Source organism: Festucalex cinctus, chromosome 1 (assembly GCF_051991245.1).
Source record: "Festucalex cinctus isolate MCC-2025b chromosome 1, RoL_Fcin_1.0, whole genome shotgun sequence".
NCBI lineage: Eukaryota > Metazoa > Chordata > Actinopteri > Syngnathiformes > Syngnathidae > Festucalex > Festucalex cinctus.
In genome coordinates, this window is record NC_135411.1 from 52,427,338 (window position 1) to 52,440,794 (window position 13,457).

Below are 13,457 nucleotides of genomic sequence, written 5' to 3' on the forward strand. Positions count from 1 at the left end.
GATATGACTCAACAAATACAATTGATAAACTGTTGCTGTATAACAAATAAATGATTCACCACTTTTTACTAGCTGAAGCAAAGGGGCCATTTTGGTTTTATTTCTAAGAACAAACTTTACAGTAAGTTACTGTCTGTTTGTTTAGAAGCACCTCACTTAGCCCAAACTTACCAGTGAAGGATGCTTTTGTTTTCGAGTGATGTGAATCAACAGGATGAGAACACTTTTGATACTATAACATATGCTGTAATCCAGCAACAAGATGAGCGGTGATGCGGTGCCGTATTAAAATGGGAATAACATAAATCCTATAATCCAATTATACTGCCTCCTCGAAATGTAAAAGAAAGCGTGTGTGTGTGTGTGTGTGTGTGTATCTGGGTGCAGACATGTAAAAATGAGGCATACAGATTTTTTTTTTAAATCTACAGTACATTATTTGCTCCTTTTGTGTCAATTATAACAAATAAAGACTTATGTCAGGACTAAAATATCCATCCATCCATCCATTTTCTTGACCGCTTATTCCTCACAAGGGTCGCGGGGGGTGCTGGCGCCTATCTCAGCTGGCTCTGGGCAGTATAGGCGGGGGACACCCTGGACTGGTTGCCAACCAATCGCAGAGGATTAAAATAATAAATAAAAAAAAGGTCATTTATACATCTGAGCACATGTGCTTACTCTGGTCAGCGTGGTTCTTGATCTTGAGTTCAAGTTGCCTCGAGTGGGACTCCATTCGGTCCACATGGTTCTGCAGGTCCTTCTTCTCCTGTTCATGCGTGTCCTCGAACTCAATGAACTTCTACGCACAGACACAGACAGGCAGCAGGATTACTCTCCATGCAACACATCAGGTGACTCATTTTTGACACAAAAGGAAGAAACACAAGGAACTTCTCCGAACCAGTCTCTCTTTGTTAACAAGTGCAACATGTTCCCACAATAATGGGCAATTGTGTGAGAATGTAAGTAAGCACTACGGAATATTCCACTTGAATTGGACTACCGTATTTTCCGCACTATAAGGCGCACCGCATTATTAGGCGCACCTTCAATGATTGACAAGGCGCTACAGTAGAGGCTGGGGTTACGTTATGCATCCATTAGATGGTGCTGCGCTAAAGGGAATGTCAACAAAACAGTCAGATAGGTCAGTCAAACTTTATTAATAGATTACAAACCATCTTTCTGACAACTCCATTCATTCCCAAAATGAATAAACAGCTGTTTTATTATTTTCTCTGAGGTAAAGTATTAGTATTAGCTAGCGATCCAAGATGGCGGGATCTTCTGCGCATGTGCGTCACCGATCGTGTAGGGTCACCGATAGCGTCTTGACAGCGAGGCCTGTTGCGGCTCAATATTGATCCATATATAAGGCGTACCGGATTATAAGGCGTATGGTCAGCTTTTTAAAAAAAATTGAAGGCTTTTAGGTGCGCCTTATAGTGCGGAAAATACGGTACTTATTCTGGAAAAAAAAAAAAGTTACATTGCAGTTTTTTTTTGTTTTTTTTTATTAATCCACCTACTGTTTTTATAAAGTACATTAAACATTCAAGACTGCTCGTAAAAGAAGTGAACTAATCAGCAAACTTGGTCCGAAGTGCAATCACACACAATCCACTGACAGGCGCATGGAGAAATGGAAGTCAGTGAGAAACTGAGACGCAATTATCAAAACAACTGATATTGTATAACTATTTATTCCACTTCCATAAACAATGAGAAATCAAGGCTAATGTTGATATTATCTCTCATCTGTGCCTGCAAAGTGACAGCAGATGGACTTGAATTGACAAATGAAATCCATACTTAGTTTCAGAATAGGATGTTGATGATTTTAAAAAGTCAAAACAAAGCCATAACCTTAAGTGTCCTTCTTAACAGCTAAAATGTGACCATGCACCCCCCCCCCCCCCCTCCCACACACACACACACACACACACACACACATAATTGGTGAGTCCATCACACCACTATTTAAACATTTAACACCAAAAAAAGGGAAATGTGAATTGTGATGAAGGGGATGTTCCCTTTCTGTTACTTCCCTTCAAAGGATCACATGACCTGGAAGTAATATCCACCACCTCCTTCAGCATACAGTTTTAGTCAGTGTAACCCCCACACCCTCCCTCCGCCATGTGTCACACATGCAGAATTATTTTAGAACTGATTGTTCATGTTGCACTATTCAACAACGGCGACAATGTATGGCTGTCACACTGCTACCGTGTCTCTGTCTGTTGCTCCACTCCAAATGCACTGGGTCAAGGAGTTAGCTGTGACAGAAGGTCGGAGTCTCATCATATAATTGGTCACATGGGGGAACTCAGCCAGGAGACTCATATTCTCACAACCCATTTCCCAGCTAGTATCGGCGTAAACACGTGATTTCTATTTCCTGAAGGAGTCTTACTTAATCAACCTTTCCACTTTCTTCAGTTACTAAAATACTAACTTTCAAATTCAAATTCTATTCCGATATCAAACAATATAATAGTATGACTATGTACTGTATATTAATACCAGTCCCACTGTTAGTAGAATTACATTTCTATAGCATATCATACAATTGGTACCATGTTAGACGGCATTGTTCTTATTTGTTGTGCCACCTTTTGGTCTATGTGGCAGGTAAAGTCTTGGTATTGTTTCAGTTTTTTTCCTGTTGGAGGAAGAATAAAAGTTTACTTCCTGTTTGGCTTCCTTGATCTGCTGAGTCTCCTTATTGTAAAGTCATCAAGCTGACATATTACAAATTATAAGTGCCTTGAGACAACCATCATTTGATCCATTTCAAATGGAGACTGGGCGACTAAATAGAATCTATCTAACAATTAATTTGAGATTATTTTTAACAAGGATTTTTATTTTTTTTTAAATCAATTATCGGCTTCGTCTGACGCGTACTGGTTATCAACAATATGGCTGGAGTTGCTAAATTAAGTTACTGTATTGCTAGGGTGACCAGATGTCATGTTTTGGCCGGGATTATTATTAATACTAATTTTGAGTTGTTTAAATGTATATATTTGCACCATTTTTATTTTTAAAATGATTAACTTAATAAATAATGTTTGGTCCAAAAGTAATTTGCAGAATTAAAGTGTTTCAAATTATTTATTTGTCTTAATATTTTTCATGTTGAAACATTTTCTTGTTTTGTACCAAAAAAAAAAAAAAAAAAAAGATTGTTCCAACCGTGATTTCAATTATTACCAAATTAATCGTGATTAATATTTTTCTTCATAATCGAGCAGCCCTAGTCATAGCAATTCATACAAGAAACCCATTGAAAGGGAATTTAAAAGTTAAATTCTTTTCTATTTACTTCCAAATTCGCATCCCTATCTAATCGTCAGAAAGCAATTGGCACTGACTGTCTGTAACAAGAACTAATTCCTGCTTTCCTATCTAAGAATCACCACTCACCAGTCTGACAATGCAAATTGAGTTTTCTAGCGGTATACAGTATTTCCAATGTTACAACAATGCGTGACCGGCACAAGGTAAACGTCAGGCAGTGTCATAGCTGTTGGGACAGAGCAAAAAAGGTTGGACAACAGTAAGTGCATTGATTGTTGAACTGTCAACCAAGATATCATTTAACTACAATTAGCAAAATCTAGAGCTGTCAAAATTAATCCATTAATCAACAAGTAATTGATTATTAAATTAATGTCCAACTATTTTAATAATTGAGTAATCGTTTAGAGCCATTTTTTAATTTAAAATTATCCAAACCTCTGATTTCAGCATATCAACAGTAATTGCTCACCGATTTCTATAGTCCTTCGTGAAAGAGAACTGATTATCTTCTGCGTTTAATAAAAATATGACATTGATTTGCAAACATCTCTTTTACTTTGGAAAAGAATGACGGGACCAGGAACATAGTACAACATAATCACCCCCACCCGCTGCTTTTTTTAGATGTTAAAATGTGGATGATCTTTACAATATTAGATTATAGGTAGAAGGTATTGTAACAACTAATCAATTATCAAAATATCATTGATTAATTTTATTATTGGTTATTGTTTATTCATTAACTATTTGTTGCACCTATACGAATACAAAATACGAAATAATCACCAATCACAGAGGCCTGAGAGGCTGAAATTTGGAGAATTTTGACAATTTTAGATTAACAAGGTATTGTAACAACTAATCAATCATCAAAATATCATTGATTATTTTTTATTTTTGATAATTTGTTGATTCATCAACTATTTGTTGCACCAAAGGGGTTAACTTTGCTTACAAAAAAAAAAAAGAACAGCTGGCAGTGAATTAGTTAAAAACAACACACCTGAAATACATTTGCATTTTAGGAAGATATTTTTTTTTTAAACATTTATTAAAGAACAACATTCATATTGGTGTTAGCGTACAGGTTATCCATAATGATGTTGTTGTACTCTGTAGGAATAAATTCTTCGTTTTGGATTGAACACTTTGGTCTTAGTGTAAAAAGTTGTCGAATCACTGACTGATCTGTCAGCGAAGTGGTGAAAAATTGATTCAAATCATAAATGGCACTAATAATGCCAATAAAACGGAATTAAAGTTGATTTGTCAGCTTGTGTCCCTTGAATCCAGCTCTTCATTCTTCTTCAGTGATGGCCTCAACTGCTGAGTCACACCAGTCCAGGCAGGTCTCACAGCAGGGCTGTGATGCCTTCACTGACTTGGAGAGGTGAGCGATTAACAGGTGCATTGGGAGGCCATGGAGTTCATTTGGGCGCGTGTTAAGGACTGGAGAAGAAAAGCACTGTGCCACGGAACGCACACTTTACAGCGAGCACGTTAGCATCGTAACATTAGCATGACCGTGTTTTGTTTACATCCGCTGCAGAGCTGGACGCTGCCCGGTCAAGTGCATTTTAATTCCCAGGTAAGCTAACAAAGGCTATAGCATAATAAAACGGCTCATGTTCGCAACGAATCGTCTCACCTCCTCGGCGTGTTTCCTGAGCGCCTTCTCCCGCTCGTACTGGGTGATGAGCTGCTCGTTGTCCTCCTTGAGCAGCTCCAGCTCCACTTCGTGCTCCTGGTTCTCCGCGAACACCGAGTCGAGGTTTTCCAGGACGGCCACCACCAGCGGCATGAGCTCCTTCACCACGTCCTCGTCGTATTTCCCGATCAGCCTCTCGAACTCGCGGTAAATGGAGTTAGCCAGGCCCGATACCCGCTCAGACATCATCGCTGATGTCCCCGGGTCGTCCTGGTACACAACTCCGTCTTCCAGCTCCATTATTTTTTTGTAGTCCTCTTCGTGTTATCCAGATAGGAGCGTGTGTGTTTTGTATTGCTGTATTCCCGTTTCCCTGCCACTATGACCACATTTACGCGATTCTTGGATTAAGCAGTCACACCGAGAACATTACTCGACCGGACCGGCCCCGTTACGATGCAGGAGACGACGTGGATGTCTTCCTCCTTTTCCCCTCCTCTCTTGCTCCGTGATGCCTTCAGGAACTACTCCACAAGCTGCGCTCTTCCACAATACAAACGTGCACAAACAAAAAGCCATGCGTTATACGCACTCTTCTCACTCGTGATATATATCAGATCATCTGGCTACACACTTCATCAACAATTCCGCATCCTGCTTAAGTGTTATTTATTAGAAATGTGTATTTGAACGATAGCAAGTTGATAATTGTTAAATCCTCTTCCCCTGTCCTTTGACCTGTTAATAACCGTGGTACAGAGAATAAACAGGCAGGTTCTCTTTTCGTTGCTTCCGCACAAACTTTATTTTAGCTTTTTTTCCACCAACATACAGTGCGCTCAGAGCACGCGCCGCAGCTTCCATTTTCTTTCTTAACCAACACCGCCCCCCTGTGCCAAAGTGCGGCACTGCAAGACTCTCCCACATGATATTACAAAGCCAGTCTTGGCATGTAACAGAGTGGAACATTTTACGTCAGCCGATTTTGAGCTCTATATCCGAACAAAGAGGGATTCTTCTACTTAACATCAATCTATTATTGCTATTTTACAAAAATCGTTTTTACGTCGTACAGTTTAAGTTTACAGTTTATATAATATTTCCAGATGTCCTTGAATGCACCATTGCAACAGCTGAGTTGTTGACGAGATCACGCCATGACGTCATGAGAATGTCATAAATAGTTTAGCCCAGTTATGGATATTTTGCAGTTTAGCAGCTTTGTTTAACACAACTAAACGTTTTGTTAACTACGTTTTCACCACACCCCTTCTTATCTTTTTTTTTTTTGTGTACTGTTTTCAGCTTAATAAATGTGGAAACATATACAGTTTATAATTGCATGTGTGTTTATTCTTGTTTACACAGCATAATAGCACTGTTGAAATGGTCTTCCTGAGAGACAATACACATTTCATTTTCTGAATATTCGTCACTTATGCCTACATGTTTTTCCACTGACTGATTAATAATTTATTCATGTCATCTGCCATGCCACAATGCCACATCCACACATCGCAAATACTCAGACCATAGCATTTGCATTGTTTACTTTGTCAAATACATTCACTTCTGGAAATGTCATGATCAGCATCAAGTTCCCAATCTGGGATCTTTTATAATCGCTTGTAAACGTAGATGAGTTTGTGGCAGTTTGGACAGTGATGCTCCACATCCTTGCAGGAGTCCACACAGAATGGTATAAAGCAGCAGAGAAAACACCTGAGACAGGAAACAAAAAGAAAAAGTTGTTTTCAGTGTGGAAGCAAGATGATAAGCTTATCAATATCTGATGGCATAGTTAGTTTTTGTGTATTTTCTCCTCTTTACCCGAAGAGGGTGAGGCCTCCGCAGATGGCCCAGGTCATCAGGCCAGGGGTGCGCTCTGTCTCGGTGACCACTGTCTGATGACAGTGGGGGCATATGGCTTGTGCGGGGCTGTCTTGCATGGTAGGTGATACCACTACGTGAGTCACTGTAGTTGGGGGAACAAAAAATATCATACAATTATTGCCCGTTTGTTTTTATGTCTATTTTGTTTTTACACAATGCCATGGAAGACAACCAAAGAAAATCATCATTGTTAGTGTGCATATATGTCTGGTCTTTTTACTTTGGACATATAAAGTGAGTTGTCGTTTTACGTCGAGCTTAAAACCGAAATACACTTGAGTTTATTTGCACTGGGATTCTCCAACTGGCATGTGGGGACACTGAGGTACGCAAGAGATAGCTTGTGGGCCCCCTAAATTGCAATAAATTATGTTTGTACAATTTAACCAGCCAATTAAACAATGACAATGAAACTAATTGCTCTTCCCTACCTTAGCTTTTTTGGTCCAACAAAGCTCTCATACGATTGTGACTTTTCTCATAAATCTGACATCCCTGCATGAATGAAGTTAAGAGATTTTAGTACAAAAAAATTCTTATTAGTTTTAGAACTAAAAGTGTATATTCCCCCCAAGACTGAAGTATGTCCCCAACGTATACTTTCCAGTTGCTTTTTTTCTATTTTGTTTCAGGGATCATTCAAACAGATGTAAGACCATCAGCATTTGATAGTCTAAGTTTGAATTTTTGTAAGCACGTCTTCTCCAAGCCCACTGAAATTGAAACAGATATTGCAAATTTACCACCTGGCAAGAATTTACTTTATATGATTGTCATATGGCGAGCCCTGAGCAAATGGATGAATGAATGCTTACAAAGTCTAAGCCATCAAATGCTGATGGTTTCATGTCTGTCCAAATGAAACCTGAAATGAAATAGAAAAAAGGAAGTGTGTGTACACAGTCGTTTTTTAATTATTTTATTTCATTTTTTTTTAATCTTCATCACTGGTTTGATTTTGTCAGGTATAGTGGGGGTTGTTGAGGACCCAAATGCAAGAAGCAGGGAGGCGAGGCTGGCTTACAGATGTTGGGAACAAACAAACAAACAAAAAAAAAGAAAAAAAAAAAAAGCGATTTAATTTCCAAAGACATAAACTAAGAGGTAGGCAAGGCACAAGGAGTAAATTGATAGTAACAAAAGACCAAAACTCATATGCAAAGTAACAAACAAAACATACTAGAAGACCCGAGATGAATGGCAAAGACTGTGACACAAACCAATGATCCGACCAAGAGTGCAGGGAAGGAGGGAACTAAATAGGAGCAGACTAATTAGACAAGAACAAACACCTGCAGAGGGTGCTGATTGGAAGACAAGGGGACTGGGATGATGCGTTCAATGACAAGAAGACAAAACTAAGACCAAACCAAACACAGATGACAAAAACAAAACCTAAACCACAACAGATCTTGGGGGAAAATATGCGTTTTAAGGACATTCTTTACATTTCTAAGGGTGTACAGATTACGTTATTGGAACAGCAAGTCTTTGTACTGTATATTGCAAAGACATAAATTGGCCAGCAGATGGTACCAACTGTATCGCAACGGTCACGTGATATTAGTCACTTAATATCACCTACATGCATTCAGGACAGTATTGACGTCATACAAGCATTTTATGAGCACTTAATTCAGTCTATTTGGTGCTTGAGTTGGTCATTCATTATTGTGAAGGATACTCTATCATGATGTGTACCTAACAATATGCTGTGACAGGAATTTTAATTCCTCAGTGTCAATGAAACACATCCCAAAATGTGATCTACGCTATGACAACGCCAAACAAAGTTTCATTGTGTTGCACACGGGCTGTCACGGGCTGCAGATTAGGTTGGAAACACCCTAAATACCTCAGGCGGTGCCGATGCACTTTAGTTCTTTTTAGTTTAGTTCCGTTTAGTGTACGTAGTTTAATTTAGTTTAGTGTGTCAAAACAATTTGTGGTTAAACAAAACTCTACATTTGAGAAGCTGATTTGTTTGAAGGCAGTACTGCCTTTGATATTTAAAACCTGGGGGGGGCAGTTTTGCTTTTCATGTACTGTACTATCTTCTTACCTGTGGTAGAGGTACCTGGGACCACCGTGAGAGCAGCACATGGCAGATGAAAACACAATCAAACAATACAGTATGTCCATTAATTTGCAGTACTTTGTGTAACTCAACTGCTATTGTATACGATACATGACAGTAGTATCCAAAAAATAGCTGGATTTTGTTATTATCATTCAGCAGTGAGAGGTCAGGGCTAGTAAGTCCTTCTCTGCAGGCTGCAAAACTATCAGAAGTATTGACCCATATTTACAACCTAAATTAAAAAAAATAAATGAATAAATAAATACATAAATAAATACATACACACATACTTACATTTTAAATGCATCCCCAACATTTTATTTGCTTAATTTCAGAGCATTTGTCTTGGCTGCTGTACTACTTTTAGTACATATACTGTAGATGGAGTTTTTTTTTTTTTTTTTTTCATACACCTAACAGACGAATGGACGCTGCAATTGATTATGTTCTCGCAGAATTACAGTTTCCTTGTGTATACTGAACAGTGAGAGGCGTTTCATGCATTTTTATCTGTTAAAGATGTTCATGGGTAATTATTGAGGCTTGATGGAATTAATGCAAAGTGGATGCACACTATTTGGCTATACTGTAAGAAGCCCAACATGACATCAGCTACAAGTTAAGCTATGCCTTCCCGATGATCTACGAAGCAGTATTCTGCTCAATACGACTTCAGATAAAAATGTTCCAAATCACAGTCATAATAAAGTGCCATTTTAAACAGGCGGCATCCACAGACCTCCTTGGTATCCAACAGGTGGGGGTCCTACATTAAGTGCTGGTTGAAACCCAGGTGGAGGCGCTGCACCCCCATAGTTCATGGGCGGGCCAGGGTAGGGCGGAGCTGAGTCTTGTCCCGGGTATGCTTTTTCCATCTTGAGATGTCTTTAAGAGGAAATACAAATATTTTCTTGACAAACTTGAGAAAAAAAACATTCAGATAAATGACAGAGCACTTGGAAGTGTCTTGGAAACGTCACCTTTTCAGTATACATGAATTATGTTGTTTTCCATTTGCTCTGGCCACCTCCCACGGAACAAAAGCATCCAGTACATTGAACACATAAATGGTTGTTTGACTATCTGTATTAGACTTAGTAGGAGTGGTTTAGCTAATACATGTGTAGTCAATATTTGGAGCCGTTTCCCAAAACACACAGAGTAACAATGCAATTTTGGGGGGCATTGTGCGTGTTATTGTTTACATAGTTCAGTGTTGTACTAGCTGCGATTGTTGAACTTAAATAGGCTGGGATGTGCCGAACAGGATCAGCAGCAATGGAACGAGATGGCATGGCAGCCACCCTTTGGCCTTTTCGCTTTTTATTGATATTGTGTGTCCAAGGCGCATGTACAGTGCATCCAACCTCTTAATTTTTCCAGGATACGACTCATAATATATTTCACAACTGTAGTTCTTCCGAATACAGTCAAGGCTTTCCTTGTAAAATGACATTTTGACCCTTTGTGTGATTCCACTGACTTACTTCAATATCAACTATTAATTCACATATGTAACCTGAGAACTTCCCACCATATAAACCTTTTGCATCAATTTAGGAACTAGAGACTTCCGTGTGCAGGACTCCAAATTACAAGTGGACCGTGGAGAAATGACATTTTTCAGTTCCATATTATCATCCTCTGTGCAGCCCAGTAAAGCCTTTTATGACAGTGTCGCCATTTCATGTTTTATGCTGAACCATTCAAAAGTTCTGAGTATCATGCAAGATTTCTTGTGACCTGATAAATGCCACGCTCTGAGTCCATGGTCCAGGAAACGCGGAGCCAGAGCACTTTACTTCAGCTTATCAATTTGATTAGAGGGCGAGGCATGGCTTATGCTTAAAAGCTGCGATCATGTTGCCTGCATGGCACGAGTCCAGATGCCAGCCAGTGGTCGAACCTTGTGCTCACTGTGTATTCCCTGTCAGTCCCTGCCAGCCATCCTAGAGTCTCACCATAAATACATACTAAATCATTTAGAGAAGCGTGAGCCACTCAAGCACTCTTGTTCACCACCAACTTGCTGGAGTGCCTCACCCTATTTTGTACCACACACCACTGAGATGACTTCTTATGTTTTCAACTAACCTTATATAATACACAGATAACAAGGATACAAGTGAACAACTTATTCAAAATAAGACAATTGAACTCTTTGCTAGCTCTGTTTAGGCGCGTGAAGCACACCCAAAAAAAAAGAAAAAGAAAGAAAGAAAGAAGCTAAATCAACATTCAAATTTCACACAAATACAATTGAGTTACATAACAGTAACAGGTGCTCTAAATATCTTTGAATATGTGATCAAATCAGAATGACTTACCTGTGGCTTTTAACACCAACAAAGACAGAGAAGAACCTTCCTGACTGTATCTGCTTGACTCCAAGTGAGTGAAGAGGCGGAAGAAGAGAGAACACAAACTCAAGAGCACTCAGTATGCGCAAGGCGATTACAAAACAAGCACTTCAGTCTAGAGATAAGCCCAATACACCATGTATTATCGCATGTGTTCCAATCTCCCTGTTCTACTCAGAACTTTGTCAAGTGCCCCTCCCATCGCCGCCACCAACCTCCCATGTGACGTCAAAGACTCACTCAAGTTGTACTGTGAATGTGTGTGAATAACGTTTCAATCAATCAGGCACTCTGATTCCCAGTGAGCTGGAAGTGTTTTATATAGTAGAAGTTGGCATAGGGTGATTATACTCATTCCACATTTTTAGTCTAAAATCCTCATGATTTCATCACGCTCACACCATATATTAAATGAGACTGCTTGTCTCCTCTTTCATCTATAACTGCTTCAACATCAAAGCGTATGTAGGAATGGAAACAAATGTTTTGGTTTGTCGTGATTGGTATTACATTGTACTTTTAATGTTGTGTTATGTTTATGTTTCTGTAAAGCGCTCTTCTCCTGACATTCCTCTGACACACGCATTTCTCAACACGTGACAGAAGACCTCATGACAGTCAGTTTGGGAGCAGGGCGAGGTCACAGGAGGGAATCCTGTGAGAACGATTCTCCACCACATCATGAGTGTGAAACAGCATTATGCTGGTTGTCATACATTACAGACAAAAATCCAACTTCAAACATGTAGAAATTCATAGTAATGTCACCATAATGGATCCCAGGCTCAAAGTACATTCCAGGCAGTCCCAACACGGCCACACCGACTTCTCCCCGGGGGGGGTCAGCAGTAACGTTGCTCCGGGCATGTCTTTCATCCAAATCAGCAAGCACAATCAGGATTGTTTACACTTGCGGACAACCTGGTTCTCCGGTCCTTGGCAGGCGCCCGGCAGATGCTCGGAATGTGGAGAAGCAGCCACAATGGCAGTCGGCCATGTTATAAGCGTGTGTGAGGATCCCCAAAACACGGACAAGAAAATCAAGTTTGACAAAGTTTAATCTGTCACACAGCTGCGAAAATACAATAGCACACTTGCAAATGCAAGGACTAACAAACAAAGACGCACACTAACACTTCGCGAGAGTACCAAACAAAAAGAGCTTACAATAGTAAGAATGATAGTCAACAGAAAACGCACATCACCGAACGCGGAAAGGGTCTAACAAAAGGAGCTTGCAAAAGGCAAGAATCAAAGCTACCGAAACTAGAATACTTACTAATAAAACCAAACAGGCACAAGATCAAGGCGAGATACAAGAACGAGGAGCAGGTAAACGGGAGGTCGAGACTGGTTGGGAAAAGGGGACAAGCAAGAGGAATAGTCCGACAAACTGGTGTCTTCTAAGCAGACCATAAAGAAGGAGGCTAATCAGCAAACACAAGGCAGGTGTGTGTGGTTGGCCTAGGCTCCCCCCAGTGGTCACAAGAGCAACTGCAACAGAAAAAAAAGACAGAGCAGGCCAGCCAACACAGAACATAACAGTACCCCCCCCTCAACGGACGCCCCTTGGCGGATTACCTGGCTTGTTGGGGTGAGACGAGTGGAAGTCACGGACCAAGGACGGATCGAGAATCCAAGAGCGGGGAACCCATTGGCGCTCTTCCGGCCCATAGCCTTCCCAGTCGACCAGGTACTGCACACCTCGCCCTCGACGTCGGGAGTCCAAAATCTCCCTCACCGTGTACACGGGATCGCCGTCAATCACTCTAGGTGGAGGAGGAGGAGGAGCTGCTGGAGGACTTAGGGGACTCACAGCCACGGGCTTGATCAGGGAGACATGGAACACTGGATGGATCCTGAGCGTTGGAGGCAACTTCAGCTTCACCGAGACTGGGTTGACCATGGATTCAATTTCAAAAGGGCCAATGTAGCGTGGGTCCAGTTTAGAGATCGACCGATATGCTTTTTTCAGGGCCGATACCGATTCCGATTATCGGTAGTCAAGGAGGCAGATAACCGATATTTGAAGCCGATATTCATTTGCAGTAAAAGTTAAAATGTTGGCACCAAATTTTTGAATAATGCAAACCCTAACCGTTCTTTACAATGGATTCTCACACTACACTTTTCATTTTACATCCTTCTATCTGCAATAAGA

General features: G+C 40.3%; 2 protein-coding genes across 9 annotated transcripts in view; both read right to left on the minus strand.

Moving 5' to 3' along the window:
* The window catches only part of spag9a (sperm associated antigen 9a), a 31,251-nt gene extending 25,680 nt beyond the window's left edge, over positions 1–5,571 (minus strand). For 3 of the 7 annotated variants that reach the window (XM_077541264.1, XM_077541273.1, XM_077541289.1), the window contains exons 1-2: positions 4,964–5,570; positions 682–802 (exon numbers count right to left, since the gene is read on the minus strand). In XM_077541264.1, the coding sequence (XP_077397390.1) occupies positions 682–802; positions 4,964–5,263 (421 nt within the window). In that variant the 5' untranslated portion in view covers positions 5,264–5,570. Of the gene's footprint in view, positions 1–681; positions 803–4,963 lie in introns of all 7 variants that reach the window. The other 4 variants (XM_077541282.1, XM_077541298.1, XM_077541256.1 and 1 more) reach the window with 3 other exon arrangements.
* A 723-nt stretch (positions 5,572–6,294) lies between these two features.
* On the minus strand, positions 6,295–11,480 carry LOC144033291 (LITAF domain-containing protein-like). Of its 2 annotated transcripts, XM_077541319.1 has the most exons (5): positions 11,264–11,479; positions 9,676–9,821; positions 8,919–8,933; positions 6,794–6,938; positions 6,295–6,685 (listed from the first exon to the last, which is right to left on the minus strand). In XM_077541319.1, the coding sequence occupies exons 2-5, from the start codon at positions 9,809–9,811 to the stop codon at positions 6,580–6,582; spliced, it is 402 nt and encodes a 133-aa protein (XP_077397445.1). In that variant the 5' UTR covers positions 9,812–9,821; positions 11,264–11,479; the 3' UTR covers positions 6,295–6,579. The 2 variants fall into 2 exon arrangements, with proteins under 2 accessions (XP_077397445.1, XP_077397455.1); XM_077541329.1 differs by lacking the exon at positions 8,919–8,933 and having other exon boundaries at positions 11,264–11,480.
* Positions 11,481–13,457: the final 1,977 nt, after the last annotated feature.